Source organism: Sarcophilus harrisii, chromosome 4 (assembly GCF_902635505.1).
Source record: "Sarcophilus harrisii chromosome 4, mSarHar1.11, whole genome shotgun sequence".
NCBI classification, from domain to species: Eukaryota; Metazoa; Chordata; class Mammalia; order Dasyuromorphia; family Dasyuridae; genus Sarcophilus; species Sarcophilus harrisii.
The window spans coordinates 64,853,281-64,880,762 of record NC_045429.1 but is presented as its reverse complement, the minus strand read 5'-3'; the positions used below and the strand labels follow the sequence as shown (position 1 = coordinate 64,880,762).

Genomic DNA, 27,482 nt, shown 5'->3' with positions numbered 1-27,482 from the left:
TGGTGGACTCTATCTCAAGAGCAGTACCAGGGGTTGAGATTACATATGTTCGTTCCAAGCTTTCTATCTTCCTGCTTCCTTTATAATGCTACTTGAGAATGGAGAGGTGAAAAGAAAGGCAATAGGAGTGCCTTTCAGAAGGAATGGTCCCTGCTTCAGTGGGTTAAGTGTCCTGGGTGCTGGACTTTTATGGGGTTTTATGGCCTGTAGAGGGGGATTTAGAATTCAGGATCAAATCTCTGGGCTCTTTACCCTTTTTTATCTTCCTTTTGTCTGATTTGCAGTGGGTTCTCCAAGAAGTCCTGTGAACAAGACCACTCTGACTCTTATCAGCATCACCAGCTGTGTGATTGGTCTTGTCTGCTCATCCCATATGAGCTGTCCGCTCATTGTCAAAATCACCCTTCATGTTCCTGAGCACCTGATTGCAGATGGTGAGCCTATCCTCCCATGCATGGGGCCTGGTCCCTTTCCCACAATTTGATTTTCTAAACACAGACAAAGAGAGGGAAAGAAATAAAATATTAAATTCTGTTTTAATGACTTTAAGAGGCAATGTAGAATAAAGAACCAAGTCCTGGACTTGCATTCTGGGTACAAATTGCATCCTTTACACTTAACAGCTATTTGACCATGAGCAAATAAGTAAACTTTCTGAACCTTGGGCAAAAATCTAAGACTGTCAGACTGGTAGTTATAACTAAGTCAGTTAGATTTAGTTAATCTAAGACAGGATGCAACCAAACTTAGTGAAGGCTTTCCCCAAATTAGCATTTTTCCCACTGATGAACTCACATGTTATTGCTATGTTGGCATATTAATAAGTGCATATCCAAAGTAGAGGCTGAAAGGAATCAAAATAAACTGATCTAAAGAAAGCCAGGCAGTTAGCTTAAAAAAGACTGGGTAAAATATAAAAGAGGAAATCAAATGCATCTAAAAGAAATTGAATCAATAGTTTTATTTCTCCTTTTTATTTGATTTATATATATACATATATATGGAGAAAAATATTATTTTAAGTGGAATAAGCTAATAGATTCATGCTACAAGAGGGGGACAGTTGATTTGGAGTAAATGGGCTAAATGGAGTAAATGGAGTAAATTCTGCTTAGTATAGATACATAAACTTATTTTCCCTTACTACCTCTGTGACCTTGGGCAAGAGCACTGGTTCTTAGCACCCATTTCTGTAAAATTACTTCATAAGGCCTTCTTATTTGAAATCCACAATCCAAGGATATTAAACTTTGACTTATCTAATGGTGTGCTCTCACTTAAATAAAGTTAATATATCCCCAAAAGTGATCAACTTTCAGTGAGAAAGCCCATACCTGAGAATATATTCATTTAACACGAAAAATCTCTCTCTAATGTGAAAACATTTTCTTTCTTTGAAATTGGGAGCCTTGGGGCAGTGAGGTGGTGCAGTAGATAGAAAAGATGGCCTGGAAGTCAAAAGGGCTTCAGTTTAAATCTGCCTCAGACACTTACTTAGTGAGTCACTTAAACCTGATTGCCTCCACAGAAAAAACAAAAAAAGAACAAAAAAGAGAAACTAGGAACCTCATGAGAGGTAGGGATATCTTGAATTGTCAATGAACAATCATGGTATCCATGGCTATTAATGATTATCAACATGCACTTTTTCTCTCTGGCTTCTATCAGATTCTAAGTTCACTTCCCAAGGAATTGCCATTGATAAAATATTGAATAATCACAGTATCCATGGCTATTAATGATTATCAACACGAACTTTTCCCCTCTGGCTACCATCATATTCCAAGTTCACTACTAAAGGAACTGGTATTGATGAAATATTTATATACCCCCTGATTTCTTTTTGACACTTCCATAGCTGTACTGGTAAATTATTCTGATAAAAAAATCATCAATTTATAGTTGGAGTAGACCTTAGATGCCAGGAGCACAAACTCCTCATTTTTATATATTAGGATACTGAGGTCCATTGGTCACACAAAAAGAAATGGTGGAGCCAGAATTCAAACCATGTCTTTTTGCTGACTCTTTTCATTACATTATGATAGCTTCTTAAAAAGACTAAACTGATTCTTCAAAATTGTCTACCAAAAGGCCATAAGCAAACTCATCTTTCTTATTTCATCCTCAACCCAGTTTGTTTTCTTTGCTTATCTGTGGCATAATTATTCAAAACCCACATTTGGTTTTCCTTGCACAGGAAGTAAAGGGATTGCAGGTATTGAATATCATGTAATAAAATGCGCGCTGCCCCTTCTAGCTGTGTACACAGTGCAAGCTGAGGTAAAGCTTCAGCCTAGCTCAGGGCATCACTTGGTTTAAAACTTAGGTGTTGTATATAGGTGAAAGGGGGTGACAACATTGGTTTGAGGTTGCTCCTCAGGACTAAATTACTGCATCTTCAAATGCCTTTTTCTGTCTTTGTTTTGTCCCTTCTTCCTTCCAGGGAGCCGCTTTATCTTACTGGAGGGCAGCCAACTAGATGCCAGTGACTGGCTAAATCCTGCCCAAGTGGTACTCTTCTCGCAGCAGAACTCCAGTGGGCCCTGGGCCATGGATCTTTGTGCCCGACGGCTCCTGGATCCCTGTGAACATCAATGCGACCCAGAAACTGGTAGGCAGGAGCACCGGGCAGCGGGTAACTGTCAGAGATGTCATGCCTCTTGCAATCACTCATGCTTGGACCATTACTCCTAACTCCCCCACATTTCCCTGGGGACCCTTGAATATACAAGTTGTCATCAGGGATCTGAGTCACTGAGAAAATTGGCTTAACATTTAGAATCTTATCCTGGCCATAAATTTGGTATAGAGAATGCTACTCATCCTAGACCAGGTGTCTATATCACCAGCTGCGTTTGATCTCTCATTTTCCTAGACCATCACAAAGCCAATCAGCTTTCAAAAAAGAACACAAATTCAACTTTGTTTAGTGATTTCTGAATGCTGGAAAGTCTAGATATTTGAAGTCACATAAGTAACTTGTGCAGGATTCCTTGGCCCTTTATAATAAAATGTTATTCTCTTTAGTCTTCATAAGGTAAGATTTCTAGAATCCATGGGGTGAGTAACAGAGAGTAGCCATAGACAGAAAGACTTTTTTTTTTTACATCTAGGGATAATGGGAAAGCTAAATGTCTCTCAATGTCCATTGCTCTGGGAACACAAGATCACAGATTTAGGGCTGGAACATGACTTTGAAGTGATTTAGAGCAATCCTTTCATTTTGCAGACATGGTACTAAGATCTAGAATGGTTAAATGATCTCTCCCATGGTCATATAGAAAGAATCATGGCAAAACTAAGATTTAAATCATGGTCCTCTGAATTCAAACTCAGCACCATATGCATCACACTATGCAGTCTCTCATTTCCCACCCCTATACCCCTGTTCCTGGGGTGGGAGGGGAGCTTCAGGACTGGAGAAGAATGAATAATGTTTCCATTTCCACAAATATCTGTGTTTAGGAATTACAATTCAATTGTAGATCTAATAGGCTATAAACTGAGGTTATAAGAACATAGCACTTGACAGAGTAGTGAGATTAATTCTGTCTAGTGAAAATGGCTTAATATCCTTTATATAACTACTTGTATGAATGTGCATAAGTCACTTGATCTCTGGGATTCAATATTTTTATACGCAAAATGTAGTCATGGGGCAAAATTCAATCTTGAGTCCCTTCAGTCTCTGCATCAATCAAGCTGTTAAAGACTTTAGCTTAAAAAAGACCCTGTACCTTCTCGTTGGTTAACTTTTTTTCATAATCTTCTTGTTTTTCTTAGATAGTTTATTTTTATCTTTTAGTTTTTCCTCAATGTCTCATTTGATTTTTAAATTCTTTTTTGAGTTCTATAAATTCTCTCTGGTCAGGGAGACATTTCATGTTACTCTTTGAGTAGAAACTTTTTTTTTTTATTAAAGTGTCCTCCTCTGAAGATGAACACTTAGCTTAAAAAGTCAAGGTCTCTTACTTCATTCAGAATCATCTTCAGGCATCCTGAACTATATCTGGTCACCTGACCCAGCTGGTTCTGGAGGAGAAAGTGAGGCAGGTGACTTTGCCCATCCCTTCCTCATTTAAATCCAAGTCACTTCCATGTCATAGCATCATCTTCTTGATATCATTTTCTTCTTCAAGAACAAAGGACAAACAACATATGGTCCTAATACATCTCTTCATAGACTTTGCTATCTGGTAATACCAGGCTTTTTGCTGTTCCTAGTACATAATGCTTGTCTTCACTTGCTTCCATTTTCTCTGGCTGTCTCTCATGACACAAACTTTTCATCTCTTCCTCTCTATTCCCTAGATTCTTTAGCTTCTTTCATCTCAACTAAAATGCACTCTAAAAATTCACCTTCTTTTTTTATTGTCTCAAAGCTTCTTAATCTTAGTATCTTCCTTCTGAGACTTCCCAACTTTTCCCTTACTATATCTAGTTTGTTCATAATTTCTTGTTTTTTTAATAAGGTTCTTCCCCAATAGACTGAGTTCCTTGAGAGTAGGGATATTTCCCCCTCTTTCTTTAGGTTGATAGTTCTTAGCAAGAATACTCAACATATTGCAAGTACTTAATAAATACTAGTCAACTGACTGAATTCCTAACAAGGATGCTGAAAAAATAACTTACAAAATAGTAAGCTTTTATTAAAATGAAACTAATACAGCTTGAAAGCAGTATATAGACTTGTGGGAGACCAAGGCAATCAATCAATATTGATCCATAAAAATGTATTAAACACCTACTATATACCAGGGTGTATGTATGTATGGTAGTATGGTAAACCTTAACAATACATATTTACAAACATGCATAGGTGTGTGTATATATTCATACATATACATACACACATACATATTTGTGCATGTATATACATATATACATGTGTATATGTATATACATATGTGTGTATATGTAGGTGTATATATATATATATATATATATATATATACATATACACATACACATATAAAAGAAACACAGTTCCTGCTTTCAAGTAACTTACAATCTAATGGAAAAAGAGGAAACAGAAAAGGAAGCTGAAAAAGTGGGGTGGAAGAGTGAGCGAGGTCATTAGAAGCATTGGAGGCATGATGGAGATGGTCAGGAAAGTTAAAAAAATATTCAGAAATTCAGAAAGTAGGGGAAGGTTGTGCTGGTGTTTCTCCTTAGAATGAGGCATTGCATCGTATGACTTTACCTTTCAATTGGTAGTCAGCATATTTCTTGAGTTGTTAATGTTTCCTTTCTTTGAAACTTTCTTTTCTTTGGACTTTAATTCCTGCTAACATTCTGGAACGTATTTTAATGAATGGTCAGTGAACATCTAAACAAAGAAACAGTCACTACCCAAAGCCACATGTGATTTTATCAATGTTAGATCATGCCAGATACCCAATTTCCTTTTTTGATGATGAAGATGATGCTGTTGGTCCTTAGCATTTATATAACAGTTTAAAGTTTGTGAAACATTTGGCAGACATTATATCATTTTATCCTCATAGCAACTCTGGAAGGTAGGTGCTATTCTTATCCTCATTTAACAGATGAGAAATCTAATACTGGAAGAGGTCAAATGAATTGCCCTTGTTCACACAACTAATAAATGAGATCAGATTCAAACACTTCTTCAGTTCTGGTCCAGCACTCTATTCATTGTACTATATAGCTGTCTTTTTGAGGAGGTTATTTGATTGACAGATCAGGGTTTATTTAAATTTTGGCAAAGCTTTTGGCAAAGTTTTACTATAATAACTGTGTGTGTGTAAGTTCTGGGTGTCTCATTTGAAGAAGAACATGGCTAAGTTGGAATTGGTCCAGAAGAGAGTTAATAGAATCAAGCAGGGCCCTGAGTTCATGCCATATGAGGATTGGCTAAATCCCACTGGGAATTTTTTTGCCTGAAGAAGAGACTTAGGGAAAATATGATCTTTGTGTTCAAACACTTCAGAGACTATCATGTATAAGAGATTAGACTTTTTGTGCTTGTCCCCAAAGGACAGAACAAGTTAGAATGTGTGGCAGTTTCAGTTGGATAGATTTTGAATCTATAAGGAATAACTTGCTAATCATTAGAACTACCAAATATAGAACAGAGTACTATGACTGATAGTAGAATCTTCCTTACTGGAGAGAAATTATATGGGGGAATTTTTGTTTTAGGTATGGGTTAAGTGAGTTAACTCTAAGGTCCCTTCCAATATCACCATACTTAGATTTTATGAGGTCCTTTCTTAAAAACAAAATGTAAGAAAATGAAAGACTTTGGACAAGTATAATTTTGTGGATAGAGAGGTGATGATGATGATAAGATGTTTATACTTTGAAAAGGAAATGGTCATCATCATCATCATCACTAACCTCTATAACTTTAAGATTTACAAATATACATAGATATGTATGGACATATATTTATATTTGTGTGTGTATATATATAAATATATATGTGTGTATATACACATATAAATTTTATTTTAATCTCATAAGTTTGCAATGTATTTTTATTTTTTTCTATTTTACAGATGAGGAAATTGAGCATTTGAATATAAAATGACTTGACTAGAGTCACACAATTAGAATGGACAAGAAGTTTTTTCCTGACTTGGAGTTTAATGCTATAGCCACCCAGGCACCTTTGTGGCTCACTACCCATATAATCTCTGAGGACTGATATTTTTATATCAGTGTATCTCTTAGGGCTACATGAAGATGGATATGTCTATATTTAATCAATTTTTAATGAACCCATTGTAGAGAATCTTGGTTCCCATATGGAATAAAAAAGTACAGCATTTAAAACTTCCGTTTGTGGGAATCAGCTTGCTGATTCTCCCACGCCATCAGGAAAATGCCAGACTAAACAGATGGATTTTTTACCATGCCCAAAAGTCAGTTTGCATGTTCAGTCTTAGAAACCTAGGAAAGTACAGTCCAGTAAGTCCTTCCCCATCAAGTACTTGGTCCTGTTTGTCTCTCTCTGATTTCTTTGGGTCTTCCTCTGAAAGGACATCTCTTAGAGGAACTGGAATCCTATCAAAATCAACCAACTCTGGGGAGCATTTACAAGAAAAGAGATAACCATAAACTGTTAAAGCTATAAAGTGTCTTGGACATTCTCCAGGATAAACTTTTCAGAGGGACTGTCACGTTTCAAGGTCATATAGCTGGTGGGTAATAAAAGCAACTCCATATCAAAAGTCTCCGGACACCCAATCTAATCTTTCCACTTCACTCTAAAATCTAGGTAGCATTGTGTACCCTCTTTCAGTGTTCCACATGATGGTCTACAATGAGACCCTCATATCAACACATATTTTTTTCCCTCAGGTGGAAAATTTCCAAAGCTTTTTGAATATGACTTTGAGAAGTCCCTCCCCTGCCAATGACGTTGTAGTCTCCTGGCAACTAATGCATTTCCAACCAGAAAGCCATAGAAGGAATCTAAAAATAAGGACCCAAACCTCAGTAGCAGAACTACATAGAATTATCACAGTCATTGAAAACAGCTGGGAATGGTGCTATGGAGATTATATACACTCATGAACATGCATGCACATAGACATATATGCACATAGATTCATATACTTATATATGTATGTATGAAAGGATTCTGTGTCTCTTTCCTCCCATGAGATAAATGATATGGTTATCTCACACTCTCATCACTAAAAAACTTATCGCCTCCCACATCCCATCACAGATCCCATCCCCATATAGTTTCAAGTGTTGGAATTGGCTGCAAGTCAATCCAACCTTATTTTTGCAATTTTCCCAGAACTCTTTGGAAATGCCATTGTGCTGGGTCATGTGCTTTCCCAGCCAAAATGAAGTGTGTCGTAGGAATAGATGAAGAATGCTAATGCTGTAGAGGAGCAGTCTCTGAGATTGGGATCTTTCAGCATTTGTCCTTTCCTAGATCAGACTAAAATTGAGTAAATATTTACTTCCCACGATCTCCCAGACAAGGAAGTAAAGGGCAGGCTTACCCTCCCACTGTGCTATGGCTAGATACCACTAAGTAATTTACAGAGATGAAAGACCTACTGAAATCAAATTGGGCAGGGCTACTTAAACTTTTTCTACTCACTATGCCTTTTTGCCCAAGAAATTTTAATGTGACCGCAGGTATATGAATATACAAAATAGGTATACAAATCAAACCTTTACTGATAATAAATCATAATTTCACACCTTCACATTCAGTTATGGGACTCTATGTGGAATTTCAAACCATAGTTTAAGAAGTTATGATATTAGGGAATCAGGTGCAGACTTGGGGCTGAGAACCAGTAATCTCCTTACCTGTGTCGTGTGATAAGCTCCAAGTTATGGATTCTTCTTATAGTACTTCTAAAATAAACGTCTGATGGATTTCTCCATTCCTGAGGTATATCAAACTCAACCTGTCCAAAAATGTCAGGAAGATCTTGGTGCAGATTCTGCCCTGATATGAAATGTGTGGACCTAAGTGAGAACTGAGACCAGTTCTCAGGTCTTTATACAGCTCTTTACAAGTTGCAAAATAGGTGACAACCTGCAATGGTCAGGAAAGTTGATCCACCAAATTTCCCTATACTAATGAAATCAAAAATTCATTCTCTCTTTTACTTCTACTAACTCTCTAAATTTGCTCTTTCTATTCAGGGCTTCCCTACAGTCTCAGTGCCAAACTAATATATTCCTAAAGCCTCGAGTGCTCCCCACTAGTGACTTCCCATTGCTTTTGAGATAAGATACAAACTCTCTTATGTTTATTTTAACCATTCTAAGTTTTTCTCACCATGGCAGTGTTTTCAGGGTTATGCTATATTATTCCTCCTCCCATGCTCCATGCACTAGCCACTATTCTACTTTCTATTCCTCAGATGTGGGCTTCCAACTTCTAACTGCATGGCTTTGAAGAGTCCATCCCTTGTACTTCAGATGCTCTTGTTCCTCACTTCTACCTCCTTTTAAGGCTCAATTCCAGTTCTACCTCCTTTAAAAGATCATTCTTATTTCCCTTCATCACTGGTACTCATTCCTATTACTTTGCTTTTGCTTTATCTACAGCCCACATTAACTTATCTTTGAACATGTTTTATCACTCTCAGCAGAATATAAGCTTCTTGAAGGCAGGGGTTATATTTGTATTCACAGTGCCAAGAAGATGAGAGATGAAATGAATGTAAACTGTTTGCATTTTTGTTTTTCTTCCCGGGTTATTTTTACCTTCTGAATCCAATTCTCCCTGTGCAACAAGAAAACTGTTTGCTTCTGCACACATATATTGTATCTAGGATATACTATCACATATTCAACATACATAGGACTGCTTGCCATCTAGGGGAGGAGGTGGAGAGAGAGAGGGGGAAAATCATAACAGAAGTGAGTGCAAGGGATAATGTTGTAAAAAATTACCATGGCATGGGTTCTGTCAATAAAAAGTTATTATAATACATAGAAAAAAAGATGAGAGATGCTTGATAAATGGCAGCACTAAATGGCACAGTGGATAGTGTTGGAACTGGAGTGAGAAAGATAATTTCCTTCGTGCCAATCTAGTCTTAGAAACGTCCTAGTTTTGTGACTTTGGGCAAGTCACTTAGCTCTGTTTACCTCAGTTTCCTCATCTATAAAATGAGCTGAAGAAGCAAAACACTCCAATATCTTTGTAGAAAAAAAATTCAATGGCATCACAAAGTGTCTGATAACAACAAAAATAACAAAACAATAACAATTGATGAAGCTGTTCAATGTTAATTCCCTTCCAGATTGCCTGCAAGCATTTATGTGAATTTCTGACAATGAAATATAGACTAACAATGAAAATGACACTAATGCAACAGATATTTAATACGTGCTTACTAAGTTCCCCCAGCAAGGGACCAAGAATATAAAAATAAAAAGTGGAACAACTCTTCAAATCAGCCGCTCCACATTTGGTCTGACTTGGGGAACTAAGGGACTAAGAAAAGAGTTTCTGGACTTCTGTTTCCTTTTGAAATAGAATTGATAAGTCTTGAAAGTGAACAATGCCTTGTGGGAGACACAGTCAATAAATATTTATTTATTAAGAAATATTTATTAAACACCTACTATTTGCCAGGCACTATAGTAATCACTGAGAATATAAATACAAAGGAAAGACATACCTTTCCCTGTAGGAGCTTATAACCCAATAGGCAAAGAGGACACACAAAAAATAAATTTAAAAGGTGGGATCGGTTAGTGGGCAAGATAACTGGGTGTGGAGACATGATAGAGATGAACCAAGAAGACAGAACCAAGAAGGAACGCATATATGGACTATATGTACATTGAATTCTTGATTCACAATCTTCTCTATCTATTGTTTATCTTTTTAACCTGTCCTGTTTCTCTCAGGATGACATCTTGTATTTCAAATCTTCTTCAGCAGTCCATATTTTCAAAATGGGGATGGGGTAGAAAAATGAAATAAATGGTAAACTTATGGATGATTCCTCTTGAATGGGCTTCCACCTACCATATAAGTGTTATAATCAAATGCAGATAATATTCCATGCTGTAGATGACTCTTGAAAACAAATTAATTGGTCTTTTTTTATTTTAATGGATCAGGGCTTCTCAGAATTTGAGCTCAAAATATAATTTTCTCTCACTGCAAAAGTATCCTCCCCAGTTGCAAATCTGAGTCTCTTCCAGATTCATAACTCTAGCACCCATTTCTAACTTGCTGAATGACAGAGATTTGGAGTTTGAAGTCCAAACTAATTTTAGAACATTCACCTTGGATGATCTCATTTCTCTTCCAGAGAGTCCCCTCTGTCTTAGTTTTTATTTGGGGTTTTTTAAAAGTAGAAATTTCATCTGTAGAGAGAATAGTCATTTCCAGATCATAACCATTTTTCTCATTCTACTCAATTTGTAAGCTCCTTCTCTGCCATGTGATCAGCTGGGAGGCCTTAGCACCTCTGCTTATGCATGGATCCTTTACAAAGCCTGGCCAAAACAACCCAATCTTAGGCCAAGAGAAGCAGCCTTTTGGGGAGGAACATGGTTTTCCAAGCCAACTCAAGCTAGTGCTTCTAAGATCCATCACTCAGCTCGAAATAGGCTAATTACTTTCAGTCTTTTGAAGACTCCTTACCTAGATAAATTGCTTCCTCACATATTTTAAATGAGGAATTATAGGGCACAAAATTCTTGACTTGGATCAAAGATTTAGAACTGGAAGGGATATAAGATGTCATTATCTTCAAACTCCTGAAATAACCTTTAAGGCAGTGAAGCAGAGTGATTAAGTGATTTGTCCAGGATCCCAGCTTATGGAAGCTAAAATAGTATTTGAATACAGGTGTTCCTTACCTCTGTGTTCAGTCCACTATCCATTATGCCATGTTTCCCCCTGAAGGTATAGCCATCATTCAAGACTCTGTCTTCCTCTGGAAGAAGGTTATTTCAACAAAATTTGATCCAATGGGGAATTCACATGATTAAATACATAGAGACTCAGCTTTAGCTTGTTTCTTTGCCTCTCCATCCATGGGATGGAAAAAGTTGGCCAAGAACCCAGAGAAACTTGTCAGGAGGATCCTGAGGACATCAAGCATCAATGCCCTGTGTTCCTGCCCTAGACATTTTTGATGGACTCCTCCTTTTTGGCAATACCCCTGCCTCTGACTACCTCGCACAATTCAGACTCTACCTAGGTTTGGTACTTCTCTGTAGCAGTGACACGTTTCTCCGTTGGATTCCTGTGTACATCACCACAGAGTCAGCGCTTCGTGTGCTTACCACCATCTGTCACAGCAGATGCAGAAACTGTAACACTTCGAGCTTCGGAGGGCATCCAACACCCTTGTGGGGCCTTTAAAATTCACAGCTAACAATCAAAGCCTGTGCATGCGCAAAGCCCCTCTCAAAGTCAAGATTTAGCAGTTGGTTACCATGGCAACCTTTCCTCTCAACTTCTTTAAAAGTAGGAGTTGAGTGAACTGGTTTTGAATGGTGGTGAAAAACACCCAAAACCCTACAACCCTCTTCCATCAAAGATGAGGTCCTTCAGAGAGGTTAATCTCAACCCTGACTTCTTAAACTGTGGTTCACAAATGCATTTGGGGTATCAAAACTTAATGTAGTAGTTAAGAAATTATAATTTATTATCAGTAAGTGTTTAATTTGTATGCCTATGGACTTAGGGTTGCAAAAAAGGATCACCAGTGGAAAAAGTTTAAGAAGCCTTGATCTAAAGTATTCTCCAATAGGTTACTACATGTGGAATCAGAAATTTCCTTTAAATATTTACTGTGTGACCTTCTTCTGTGCAATGGGGACAATTCTACCTGTGGAACTTACATTCAAGGGGCTGTAGTGAGCTTCAAATAAGACAAGAAATGTAAATGATTCTGCAAATCTTAAGTACTCTGTCAAGGTCAGCTTTTCTCATTCTTTTTGTTTTTTGTGAACATTCATCCTGATATATATGTGTGTGTGTGTGTGTGTGTGTGTGTGTGTGTGTGTGTATACTCTCTCTCTCTCTCTACATATATATATATATATATATATATATATATGTATCTGATATTTCTATGCTTATTGGCCTTTGAAATAGCAGTTTGGAGAGAAAGTTGCATCTTCCTTGTCTTTGTGGCTTGTCCCTGAGGTGCAAATTCTAAACATTTGATAAAGAAATGATGTATGTGAAAGTTCTTATAAAATGCTTATAACAGAATTTTCCAAGATGTGCAAATCACTTCCCTCACAGCAATCAGACCAGTTGGGATTATTGTCTCAGTTTTATAGATAGCTCAGATAGGTAAATTAACCGTGCTCATGAAAAGAAAAAACTGATATTGTGGGTCTTCTGACTGTCAATTCTAATAAATCATACTGATGATAGCCTTTAAAAGAATTAAGGTATGGGGCAGTGGATAGAGCACCAGCCCTGAAGTCAGGAGGATCTGAGTTCAAATTTAACTTCAGACACAATACTTCCTACCTCGACAAGTCACTGAACCTCAATTGCCTCAGCAAAAAAAAAAAAAAAAAAAAATTGAGATGTATATGAATATACCATTATCTATTATGGAAATAGATTTTTGTTTTAATCCTCTATTATTGGAATAGATTTTATTAATAACTTTTATTCTTACATTGTCTTGATTTCTCTCTCTATTTTCCTTTCTTCAAAGTAGTCCTTCTTATAATAAAAACTTGTTGTTGTGTTAAGAAAAAGGAAAGAAATAGGACATATTCTATATCCATGGATCCCCGTACCTCCACCAAAAAAAAGGAGTAGGGAATGGGGAGCATTAACAGCAGTATATTAATAACATATTATAATACATAAATGACAACAACAACAATAATATTAGGTATTACCTGAGTTCTCATATTGTTGTCTTTACTTATTGCTGCAGGCTTCAATCCAAAAGAAAAATTCCAGGATTGGAAATTCCCTTCAACAATACAAATTGGCAAATTTTGAGAAGGAGTATGGTATAGTTAGTGGGTAAAGAGCCAATCCTTGAATTAGTAAGAATTGAGTTCAAATCTTGGCCTCTGACACCTACTAAGGGAACAAGTTACTTAATCTCTCAGTACTTTAGACTGTTTTCAGGAAACATTCTATTTACTTCAGTTTTTGTTATAACCAATTGTCCATGTAGAATTTACAGAGTCCTTTTATGAGCACTTTCAAAATCATTATTGTCTTTGATATAACAATAAACTAGTTAATATGACATATCATAATAATATCCCAATTTTCAAAATGAAAAAAAAAATGTGTTGAATAGATAATCTAAGTCCCCAAATTAGTAGATAGAAGAGCTAAGGTTAAGATGGCAGGAACTGTGATCCTGCTACTGTGTTTTTTTTCCTTTTCTTTTCCTTTATGCCATATGGCCTCTACTGTATTGCTATGGTTCTTCAGCATTCCATAGATGCTTTGAGATCTTTAAGTGATCAGACATCCATCCACCTTGAGTGATTCAGTAAAAATAGATACCATCTTCAATTCACTTTCTGTTTTTTGATGTTAAAAAGAGTAGTAAGGAATATTTCTACATAGAATCATAAGGATATAGCTCCAAAAATCATGACCACCTATCAGATATTTTATGTTAATGGTTCCTTTTTATGTATGGGTAAGAATAGATGGTCAAGAAAGCCCCTTCCAACCCTTATATTCTGTGAAATACACTCTTCCAAGAAGAGGGACAGCTTGAAATAAGTCATAATTGATATAGTTCTCTGGATGTTTTGTTTTGTTTTGTTTTTAGTAAGAATAAATAAATTCTGACCAAAACTGCAAGAAGACCCAAGCCTCCTGGAAAAATGAGTGTCTAAGTTCAGAGAATAAAACACTGTCTCTAGGCCATCTCCTAGCTCTTGTTCTCTTCCTTACTTTCCATAGAAGTAATCTTTGCTGGATTTCTGTCCTTTTACTTTTCTGAATTGATGAATTAGTTGTTAATATCATTGTGGTATTATTTATTTATTTGGTCAGGTTTGTTTTTGAGTTTGAATCCTAGAATGAAACTTCAAACAAAAGCATCTAATTCCCTAATATAGACATATATTACATCTCTTTATTCTGGGATTATCAATTTGCCATTTGACGTTTTCACTCCTTGACACTTAAATTTGGAACTTATGGATTTAATCAGGACTAGCACGACAAAATAATCCCCAGTCAATTACTCTAACACTTCAAAAGATGTCTGATATGATCCATGTGGACCGTCCTTCCATTTGTTCAGATTGTTTATTATAACTTCCTTAATAAATCATGTGATTTTGTACTCTTTTCCTTTTATAGCTCTTTTCCTGAGGGTTTACCCTAGTGACCTTCCTCTTTTTTTAAGATTTCACAGATACCTATGAAGCTTGGAATGTGTCTTTACATTTTATGTACCTACATCAGTGGTCCTCAAAGTATAGTCCAAAGAATTGTTTCTGATACTCTGAAAATCTTTCAGAGGGTCTACAAATTCAAAATTATTTTTTATTTCTAATATAGTAAATAGCTATAAATATAACCCATGTGAACAAAAACTCTGAACAGATCCTCGATAGTTTTTTTTTAACAACATGAAGAAACTGAGAACAAAGGTTTGAAAACCACCGCCCTACATGTTATAAGCCCTTAAAGTCTCCTCCAAAAGTTGTCACACAATCCAAAAAACCCAACTTAACATTCTGTATCATTTCTTCATAATCTAGGAGCAAAATTTCTTTAGTACACAGATTAGAGGAAATATAATGGAGGGATTTTGAATGAATTTCCAATCATGTTCCATCAGAACCTATGGGCCAGCTCATTAGCAAAGGGATGAACCAGACTGAGAATTTAAGAATGATGCCCTTGTCTGTCCATGTTGTGGGGCCACTTTATTTCATTTGTCCTGATTTTTGTATTTGAAAAGTTGAGCCTTCCATGTATTATGTGGTATCTTGTCTTGTCAAATCCATAATAATATTTGTTTCATTCTAATTATGTATTAGTTCAACATGTATTAAGTACTTATGTTGTATAGCTGAACATACTAAGAGCCTTAGAAAAGATAAAAATTAGAAACTTGCTCTTTATTTCTTGAAACTTACTGTTTAAATTCCTCTTCTCCTCCTTCTTTTTTGAAGTGGGTTCTTTCCAAAAAAGTACTACTGGTGCATAATGCCTTTGGATTAACAAGCCTATTTTTAAACAGGAAGTCCTTGATTTCTTGTCCCCATGTGCCTTCTTTGTCTTTTAGTTTGCTTCACAAGCAAATGAAAGGGTTAAAAACTTTGAAATGGGTGGGCTTGGTTCTTCTGGTAGTGGTGATGGGTACCATGGAGATTAACCATAAGTGAGCAAGGATGTTTTTGCAAATCAGTACTCTTACATTATTATCAAGTGCCTAGTATTTGCACTGAGCTTAATGAGTCAGGTATTATTTTATATGTTAGCATTCTAAAAATAATGTGATGATATTGAAGCTTAGATTGGAGAAGGATAACAGTCAAATCTACTGATGATCAACCTCATGTGCCAGCTGCAAAAGAATTACCAAACCTCATTTTATATTTAAGATTGGTTTTCTTGGAGGAAGAAGATAAGAAGGTTGGATAGTTCCCTTTAAATCAAGCATTTAAAATGCAGATCAGTAATTATTATTTTTTGTTTGAAAGTGGGAAGGATGGGCAAGTAAATTATAAATCATTGTGATTTGTCTTTCCTTTCCTTTTGCAATGTGGCTTTTCTGTCTGTTGGGAGGCGGGGTATTAAGATGGAATTCATGACCCATTCATATTGCTGTTATGGACAGACTTGAGTCTGGCCATTTTGTATTAATTTGCACAAGTCCAGAGTGTTAATGAACTCATTCATGTTTCTCTTTCCTCCTCCCTACTCTGCTTCAAAGGGGAATGCCTTTGCTATGAAGGATACATGAAAGATCCAGTACATAAGCATCTCTGTATTCGGAACGAATGGGGCACAAACCAGGGGTAAGTGAAGTAACTGCAAGTCGGCCAGATCCCAAGACATCCCCCCACACCCTCAGATGTGGTATGACATGAGACAACTGCACAGCTAGGAATTGATCCAAAGCTTGGTTATATTCTGAGCAGCAACTCAGTAAAATGAGAAAAAAATGACACTGTGCATTTCCATATTTATCCTGTCTTGGTGACGTTCATATCAACTTTTCTCCATTTACAAGTCAAGAGATGATGTCTCTGACTCGCAGCCATGCAGACTCCAGCTGGGATCTGAAAAACAAGCTGTCTCTCTTCCTCTTTTCCACACTATCACCAACTCTGAGGATTCCACAGACATACTTTAGCCTGTGATTTTGTTGGAGGCAGATGAGGCTGAGCAGACTCCAGCTTGCCTCTCCCAGGGTGTGATTGGCACCTGGAGAATGACAGGAGTAGCAACTTGTTTTTACTAGGGTTGTCAGTAAAGGGTGATTTGAAAAGACTCTGGGAAGTAAGTAATGTCTGTTGAGTTTGAAGGTATTATTATTTGGGGTATATGTGAATGGTGTGTGTGTGTGTGTTAGAGAGAGAGAGAGAGAGAGAGAGAGAGAGAGAGAGAGAGAGAGAGAAGCAGAGACAGAGAGAAAGAGGGAGGAGAGAGAGAGAAGAAGGGGAGAGAGAGGGAGGGAGGGGAGAAAGACAATAAGAGAGATAATGAGAGAGATAAAAAGAAAAACATTCAGAAAGACAGAGAGAAAATAAGAAAGAGAAAGAAAAAGAGAAACAGAGAGACGAGACAGAGAGAGATAGAAACAGAGACAGACAGAGAGAGAGAGAAAGACAGAGAGAAAATAAGAAAGAGAAAGAAAAAGAGAAACAGAGAGAGAGAGAGAGAGAGAGAGAGACAGAGAGAGACAGAGAGAGAGAGAGAAAGAGACAAAGACAGAGAGAGAGAGAGAAAGAGAGAGAGATAGAGTCACACAGAGAGACAGAATCAGAGAGACATAGACAGAAAGACAGAGACACACAGACTGAAGCAGAAAGACAGAGAGACAGACAGAAACACACAGAGAGAAAGAAGGGGGAGAGAGAGAAGAAGGGGAGAGAGGGGGAGGGAGTGGAGAGAGACAATGAAAAAGAGAATGAGAGAGATACAAAGAAAAACAGTCAGAGAGAAAGACAGAGGCAGAGAGAGAATGAGAGAGAGAGAGAGAGAGAGAGCAGTCCCTGGTTTCTTGGTTTCAACTTTACTCTATGTCCTATTTCTATCCTTTAGACAAGCTTGGGATGAAATTACATTACTGCCTATATTCCTTTTAAAAGACATTTTTCAAGTTTGCTTTCGGTATGTCCCACTTTCCCATCTTGATGTCTGTGTTTTCTACAGTGCCTGGTGCATTGTTGGGTGAATCAATAAATGCTAAATAATCATAACAATCAATGAAACAGAGAAACCTAGAAAGAAATCAAACCCACAGGCATCTTGAAGTGATTGATTGGCCTGCAAATTAGTTATGGGCTTGCTGCCTGACAAGATGGTAAAAAAAACCGATGTATTTTCCCACAGCAAAAACCATAGAATCACAGCCCTGAAGTCGAAGATTGGCCCCCTCTATCGGTTTCCAGTGAGACCAAACCTAGAATATTGAATATAATTCAGGGCCCCTTAAAGCAATAAATATGTAGACGAATGGGTAAGAGTTTGGAGAACAGCAATAAAAATGATTGAAGATCTCAAGGGATTGATTTATGATGAAGGAAGAAAAAGAACCTGATTCTCAGAAGTTGGCCAACTGATGAGTAAGTTGGGACATGACAGATGGATGCAGCTATTTGAAAAAGGTGAACATTGTAGAGGGAGGAATTGTTGAGCACTACGACTAGGATGGACTAAAGTTAAGAAAAGGAATACTGGGATACAGGTTCAGAATGTTTTCTAACCTGGAAGAGCATGAATCCATGGTGTAATTTTGCTCAAATTCAATAAAGCCAATGACTGACATTTATATAGCACTCTATAACTTGCAAAGTTTTCCCTAAACTTTTCCTTGGAGCTTTAGAATTACCATGCCAAATGGCTGCTACTGATTCCCATTCACAAAATAGAAAATTAGAAAAATTAACTGACCTTTTCAAGATCCAACTAAAATACTACCTTCTATGGGACGCCTTTTTCTAAACTTCTCTTTATCTAAATGCTTTCTTTTTTTAAAAATTATTTCTGATTTATCCCATATATAACTTTCTTCGTGTCTGTGCTATACTGGAAGAACCTTAAAAGTGGGGACTGTCTTTTACCTCTTTTTGTAACCCTACCTCTTAGCATAGTGCCCAGCACATGGCGAGTGTGCTTAAGAAAGATTTTTTTAATTGAATTGAAAAGGTCTTTCTAACCCCCAAACCAGCAATCTTTCCACCATGCTAGACTGCCTCTTTACAACTTCCCTGGCATTTCCACTTTTATCTATGAACCTACTTGAATAATTTAGACAAATCACACACATTTATGTAGTACTTTACAAGCTAGAATAAAGCTTTTTATGTCCATTATCTCCTTTGATCCTCAGAACAACTTTGTGACTTAGCTGTTATTTTCCTTATTTCACAGATGAGGACACAGACAGAAAAAATGTTTATGAATTTGCTAAGGGTCACTTAGCGAGGCAGTACTTGAAGAAGTCTTCCTGACTCCCAGGATAGAGATTTAGCCTCTGTCTCTCAGGCCCTAGAAAAGGCTCTTGAAACTCTGTAAATTCCACCTCAATAATCTTGTTACTTCAGGATTGGGTAAAAGTCAGTGGCAAAAAGATAGCAAGTTGAGTGGTGGCTATTATCTACTGGAGATCTATTTGCTCTACGTTGAACAAAGACTAAAGCTGTTTTAAATTTCTTTTATTTTTCTATTGAGTAGATGATCTTCTTTCTGAGTTTCTCAGCTTTAATGTTGGCTGAGAATGAAGAAACAGTATAAGGTGAAATGTTGAAACAATGTTCTAGATTATTTGGGCCCAAAACTGTATTGCTAAGGAAAACAGGAGAGGAAAAAAAAACACCTTTTTCTTTGACCAGACTTATCTTGTTTATTACTATGTTGACTAAAGTTACAAGATATTAGAAATATCTGGTATTTATAGAGCACTACAGTGTTTATGAAATATTTTACGTCTTTTCTCAGTTAATCCTCACAACAACTTAGTAAGATAGCTAATACAAATCATTGTTATCTCCATATGGGTAGGGAAAACTAGGGGAAACAGAGGGGTGAAAATTACTTATCCATAGTAACAAGGTTGTAATCAGAGGACCATCAATTGAAAGGTCAAAGGATCTGAGCTTTGAAAGTAATCTGGTCCAACTCTCATTATATTTCCATAAAATATCTTATATTTTATATAAAGCAAGAGACAATCCCTGCCCTCAAGGAGCTTACAATCGAATGGGCGACTTACCATGCAAATATATACAAAACATGTTATATACAGGATAAATGGTAAAAATAAATAAATTAATTAATTAAAAGAGGGAAAATACTGGAATAAGGCTATCAAGACCCAGAGATATTAAGACCCTTACCCAAGTTAACATAAGAAGCAAACAGTAGAGACAAGTTGGACCTAAGATATCTGTCTCCAAATTCAGGACATTTTTTTATCATACTTGTCACTTACTATGACTTCAAACAAAAAATACATTATGAATCTAGCTTGGCTTAATAATTGTTCAATCATTCTACATTTTTGCTTACTGATATATAAAAAAGTCCTAAGATTGAGCCCAGTGCCTAGGGTAGTCTACCTAGGGTAGAGGATCTAAAGTTGTTGTCATCTGAAATGTTCCAGGGTAAAGTGCTGAATTATAACCTGACAGGAACATTAGCCCCAGGAAACAGACAGGAAGACCTAATCTGTCATTTCTATCTCTAATTTCCATGATTCTCTGATCACCACTGCCTATGAGGTCTCATTTTGGACACTAATAAAATAATGGAATGGATGCTAAGAGAAGAAAAAAAAATTGTAAATCCCACGAGGATAATGGAAGCAGGAGCGATAAGCTGCATGAGTCTATGTCAAAATAATAATAATACTAAATATGCCAGACAATCTTGACTATAGTTTTTCTTCATAACATGACAAAATGAACAAAAAGGGATAAGGAGCAATGCATCTTCATGTAATTCAGGCTCTTATGCCCTGTTTCTTTAAATGGAACTCAAGAAATAAATTAATCAGAATTTGTGTGAAAGTGAAGTCTGTCAACTGAATGGAAAATGGGCTGACTGATTGCCAGCTAATGATATATATTGGGACATTATGGGAAATCAATGTTAGGTCTGGTTTTCCCAAACATCTCATTTAATGAGTTAGGAGGTGGGAATAAGACACATGTGTTTGCATTTCTTCTGCAATGAACTTGTAAATGTCAAAGAAATAAAATGTTCTTTCAAATGATACCATCTCCTAGCATTTCAAAAGAGAAGGTCAGAGATTGAGGGTGGTAAGGGACCTCATAATGAAGTTAGTGCAAAACCCCGCCGACCCATTTTATAGATAAGAAAACCACAAAAGTTAAGTGGTGTTCTCATGGACACATGAATAGAAAGTGGTAGAATTGACATTCAACAAAGACCATAAGAATGAGTATTGATATAGAGCTTTAGAAGAAAGAAAATAAGCATTTTTAAAGCACATTCTTTTGTGCCAGATACTGTTCTCTGTACTTTAAAAATACTACATCATCTCATCCTTGCTGAAATCCTATGAGATTGGTATTATCATCCCCATTTTATAGATGTGGATGCTATTGCTGAAGGGATATAAGTGACTTGCATAGACATGCAACTAATAAGTATCTGAGGCAGCATTTGAACTTGTGTTTTCTGACTTTCAGTTCAGACCTCTCACCTTTATATCATGTAGCTAGCTACCTGATTCAAAGTCATGTTGTCTGATATCACATCCAGTGCTATTTCTGTTGCATCAAACTGACCCTTGAAATCAGCAAAAGTTAACCACAGTTGAATGCTTTGGAAAATCTGAGTTATTGTATTGGGATCAAAACAGTAATAAATTGCAGAGGATTCAGGAATGAAAGAAATTGATTAAGTATAACAGGGCTAGAAGTTCTAAATGGATTTTACCCTGTGAAGTTCAGAAAGGAGAATGTTAGAAAATACAATACTGACAGGGAAACAATAGTCATTTGTCCATCCCTTCACCCTCTCCAAAGATCTTCCTAGATTTATAGGAGCACAGATTGGAACTGAAAAGGACTTTATAAACCTTCCTTTTAGTTCAGTTTTGATGTATAATCATTCAACTCTCCCACAATAAGCATTTGAATCAATTACTTAATTTTGGTGCAAAAAGTAACAAAACAGCTTTTCAGTTCCTTTATTTAGGTCTCCATTCAGATTGTTTCTTTGTCTTTATATTCTCATTTACTTTCCCTCTCATGTTGTCAGAGTTGATGTATATCCTATTTTTTTCTTTGAATTATTTCATAAAGTTCTTCCCAGATTTCTTTGTATTCCTCATACTTGTTGCCTTTAATAACTGTACCACATTTTTTTAGCCATTACCATTTTGCTGAGCAGTTAAACTTCTTTAAAATTATTGCACTACATGTAAAACTGTCATGAAAACCTTTGAACAGAGAGCTCTTTGTGATTTTTCTTGATAATGAAGCCTTATTGTTATTATTATTAGAAGAAATTAGGCTACTTAGAGATTTATTCCTATTCTTGGTTGCCATCAAAAAGATTAACAATTCCCTTTGGAATGTACCCCATGATGCTACAGTTTTTTTTTTTTTTCCCAGCTCAGATGAGTCACTAGTCTAATGTCATGTGGCAATTATTATGTTTTACTAGCTTACATTGATTTCATTTAACCTTAAGCTCTGGTAGCTCTGGAGACCTGCCTGTTATTAATATTGAACATATCTGAGGTGAAATGACCATGAGAAATTTAATTTGCTGAGAGAAAAGAGATGAGGATGAATAAGTTAGAATGTAAGGAAGAAAGAGGTATTGAATTTCTTGAAAACAGCAAGGTATGTAGGAAAGGTAGCTACATATTATAGAGGATGGAGCACTAGGCTTGTAATCAGGAAGACTCATCTTTATGAGTTCAAATCTGACTTTGGATAATTACTAGCTGCATGACTTTGGGCAAGGAACTCTGCCTCATTTCCTTATCTGTAAAATGAGTTGAGAAGAAAATAACAAATTACTTTACTATCTTTACCAAGAAAATCTTAAAATGGGGTCACAAAGAGTCAGACATGAGTGCAATGACATGATAACCAGAAATAGAGGCAAGAGTGGAGGCATTTATATGCCACATGTCTTTAGGGACAGTATCCAGCTATATACAATATTTTTTATAATTGTAGTTGCTGTCAAAAAAATAAGTACCCATGGTCCACAGATGTATGTAAAATCAAGATTAGAGTCCATGCAGATCAATTAATCAATCAACCAATCAATAAACAAATCTTAACTATTTACTATATACTAAAAAATTTGCTAAGTGGTAGAGTTACAAGGACACAAAAAAGGAAGCAAGTCCCTCCCTTCAAGTTATATTTTGTTGTGGGAAACAGCATGTTTCTTATGCATTAAAATATATACAATATAAATTTGGGTAAATAATAGTATGTTTTTCTTTATTCTGAAACTAATAAAGTATAAAAAAAAGCCAAACAAATTCTTAGTGGATAGTTATATAGATAAGCTAGGAGACCAATGGCCCAAAATGAGAGATAGAATCAGAAGGAGAGAACTCTGAAAAATAGCCAGTCTGCTGGAGGGTAAGGGAGATTTACTTCTGGAATAGAATAGAATATTGTGAATATAGAATATCTGGAATATTATGAATAGAAGGGTGTATGTTGAATATCAGCAAAACTTAATTAATATAGTAGATAGAATAGTGGATCTGGGATCAACAAGACTTAAGTTTAAATCTTGCTTGAGATAATTACTAGATGTGTGACCCTGGACAAAACACTTATTCTCTACATGCCTCAGTATCCTCCTGTATACAAGGTAGATAATAATAGCACCTACCTCTAGGGTGTTTGTTAGGATCAAATGAGATAATATTTGCAGAGTACTTTTTAAAACATTAAAGTGCTACAAAAATGGATAGTGTTGATGATAATGATTACTCTTGTGCTGTGGAAAAAGCAGCTTTTTTCATTTTATTTGAGAGGAAGCAAACTAGCCAAGTGAGGAAGCATCCTCTCCACATAGATGTGTGACATTTTCTCCATTCTGTTTCAATATAACCTTCCTATTCTGGGCTCTTACTGCTCTATTGTTCTCACCACCTCCCACTCGCACCAAGAACAATATATTAGTGATCTTCACATATTTGACACTTCTAACAAACCAACTGCTTTCCTTTTCATCAAAGAGTGGGGACCACAGATTCCCTCATCCTGACACTACTCTTTTTTATCCCTTGCCCAGAATGGATTAACAAGAGGGATGGGATTGGATTTTGTATTGCCTGGCAGATAGAATCATTGGTTTTCATGACTAGATCTCAGGCAAAAGAGCTGATTCACCCCCAGTGGTGATGGTATGCCGATTTCTGCATTCTTAAGATTGTCAGAGCTCTTGTTTAACAAATCCCCAAGCACTTGAGGCCTATTCTCAATCATACTAGATACATGACACTGAAAATAGGCAATTCCCAATTGTTTAGAAATCCATGATGGAGGCTTAGCTCCAGCTCCAAACCAACACTGTAGCAATAGCCAGAAGACCGCAGCAATGACCAGTAATGAAAGACCATGTTTGTTGGTCAAAGGCTAGTATCTTTAGCCAGAGTTTCCATGGAACATCAATGCCGCAGGTGAATCCAGAAGCTCTTGCTACTAAAATATATATATATCTTATAAGTCTGCTTAAGCATTATAGTCCATCACCTTAAGCTTTCCAAGCTCCTCCTTTTTGTCCTGTCTTCCATATCACTCACTGCCCTTTTTTCACCCTTCTCCAAGTCCTTCAGACAGGATCTAGACAGCCAGCTGGCTGCTTCATTATCTCAGGACACTTTCCCCACTCCGGCTCAGACTGCATTTTCTATTCTCAGCTCTTGTCACTGCTTTTCTACCTGTAAATGTAATTATCCTCCCATTAGTAATTCTCTCTCTCTCTCTCTCTCTCTCTCTCTCTCTCTCTCTCTCTCTCTCTCTCTCTTTCTCCTATTTTTTTCTTCTTCTTTCTCATTACTCTTTCTTAAACACCCACAACTACTATCACATGTGTCTTCTTACAATTTGTTCAGACTTTTTTTCATTCCTATTTCTCCCTTTATTCTTTTTCTTCCTTTTTTTCTCCCCTTGCATATCTCCAATCCCTCTTTACTCAAGAGCTGATCAAAGTCTGACTTCACTTCTGGTGGGATCTGAATTCTGAAGGGAAGCAAAATTTCTGCAGATCTCTTTCTCTCTGTGTGCCTTAGCATACAGTCAGATGGTTAGGAAATGTTCTGAAGTCAGTTTTTCAGAGACTGAAGAAAGATGATTTGAATGTGTTCTAAGTGGAATTGAAGAGGCCTAAATCTAGTAAGATATGGGAAGGGTCTCTTCTTCTACCTGGCAAAATATCCACCATCTACTGAATGATTTTCTTATATAAATTTTCATTCACTTGTTAATTCCTTGAACAAAAGAACTATTCTGTATTTGCTTTTTCTTTGTGTTATCAGACCTTAGCAAAATGCCTAAGACCTAATAAGTGCCTAATAAATGCTTATTGATTGATTGATGACTTTCTTTCTTTTTTTACTGGATGACTTTTAAATGAAACCCTGGGTGTTTAGAATTCACTGGTTACCTTGAATGACTCCCTTTAACAAAGATTAGGAGATGAGTTCATAATGTCTTCAATACACAGAAGATATATAGATTGATTTTCTCTGGTCATACCAATAATAAGTGACTGAAATGGGATTGAAATCAGGGCTGCTGAGAGATTGAAATTCCAGCAATCTTTCTACCACACTCCATTGCTTTGCTGAGGTTACACTTGGGGTTGCTGTGTCCCCTCTTGGAAACCTGAGATAGACATGAGCATTCAAAGTACCCAGCTCCCAGAGAGTGTCTACTGTTCCCCAATGTGTCTCTCAGTTTTCAGCTTAATATTAACACAGAGCTGATGAATTCTTTCCAAAATGAATCTCTAATAGTCTTCCTATTCTTCTAAGGGATAATCTGGTGCAAGATGGCTGACTTAAACAGGAGAAACAAACAAACAATGTAGAGAGGACAATGAGCAGATCATTTATATAGAGCTTTAAGTTTTACAAAAAATTTTATATATATTATCTCATAACAACCTGTAAGATGGTTGCTATTATGATTTCTATTTAACAGACAAGAAAACTGAGGTTGAAAAGCTACACAAAGTCATACAGCTAATTAGGTTATGTATTTACATCACCCTGATGTCAAGCTCAACACTCTATCCACTATTACATACAGGGGAAAAATACAAGGTGAATTGTTAAATCTGTAAAGAAAATACTTCAGATTCCACAATTGATTCACATATACTCATGCCTTTTCCTTTACAATTATTTTGCTTTCTTAGGGACTGAATCACCTCTCAAAAAACTCTTCCCTACTTCTACCCAAATCATCCTTCTCCTCAAAGATCAATGCATTTGTAAAAGAAAAAAATAAATCAGAGACTATATTTTACCTGTTTTCAGTACCTCTCTTTGTCTTTCCTCTGGAGTAATTGGAGATATTTTCTGTTTTGTGGCAGCACGGACTATTTGGAGCAACCGTACAAAAATACAGAGTGATTTATTTTAAATAATAAGAAGTGTCACTTTTTTGCTATTAAGATCAATGGATTTTTTAAAGACCTCAATTTGCTCTTCCATCTCCAAAATGAGGAAGGTAAATTGAATCACTATACTGCATAATTATAAGGGACTTCAGGGATTAGTTACTATAAACCATACCTGAACAAAAATTTTCTCTAAAGCATTGTTGATAATGAATTCCACTTTCAAGGAAGCAGTCATGATAGGTAGACATGTAAAAACCTATTTACTACCTTCTGAAAAAGGAAGATCATTCTACTTTTGGATAATTCCAAATTAATAGCATTTATTAATGTACAACATTGTGACTTCTATGTCTTGATTGTCACTAAACAATTCTACTTTTTGCGTCCTAAGCAGATTTGATAAGTATGCCATCTATGTCTTTATTCTAGTCATTAACAAAAAAATAATAATAATGAACAAAACAGAGCTAAGAGCAGATCTGCACAATGGACAGTGTGCTGGGCCTAGAGTCAGAAAAAATCATCTTTTTAAGTTCAAATCTGACTTCAGATATTTACTAGCTAAGTTATCCTAGGCAAGTCACTTAACCTTGTTTGCCACATTTTCCTTGCCTGAAAAACGAGCTGGAAGTGGAAATGGCAAAATACCCAAATTGGGTGACAAGTTCTTCTAAATACATCTTAATTCTAGAAGTCTCTGTGGATTATTTCCTATTTATCCTCTCTATAGCTTGTTGATTGATAGTTGGTTGCATGTTTCCCTTTTTAAATCGGGATTTCTTCAAGGATGGGAACTTTTTTTACTTTTCTTTTTGTCTCCATCATTTAGCACAGTGATTGGTACATAGTAGGTGCTTATTAAAGACTTTTTTTATGAACCTATTCATTTCTCTGAGTTAGTCAAAAAGTTCTTTGTATATTCACATTAGGTTCTTTAGAAGATCACTGCATTTTTGCTCATTAGAATTGTTAGTATTTGTTTCATCAGAATTTCATTCTTGAGAATGCATCCCTCTTAGGCAGAACTCCTCTGTAGTATTTTAGGCCATGCGGTTCTATCCATCTGTTGTTTTAGATCTTCATCATTGTCATATACTCCCTCAAGACTCTGTCCTGGTCCCTCTTTTAGTTTTTCTTTCTATACTCTCTCACTTAGTGCTCTCATTAGTTTCTATTTCTTCAATTATCATATATGTAGATGATTCTCAGATCAAAATATCCAAACCTACTTTCT

General features: G+C 36.3%; 1 protein-coding gene across 1 annotated transcript in view; it reads left to right on the top strand.

The window, feature by feature from the left end:
* The window catches only part of ASTN1 (astrotactin 1), a 512,206-nt gene that overhangs the window by 268,115 nt on the left and 216,609 nt on the right, over positions 1–27,482 (top strand). The window contains exons 6-8 of the mRNA XM_031936933.1: positions 285–434; positions 2,447–2,614; positions 16,377–16,461. Of these exons, the coding sequence (XP_031792793.1) occupies positions 285–434; positions 2,447–2,614; positions 16,377–16,461 (403 nt within the window). The remainder of the gene's footprint in view (positions 1–284; positions 435–2,446; positions 2,615–16,376; positions 16,462–27,482) is intronic.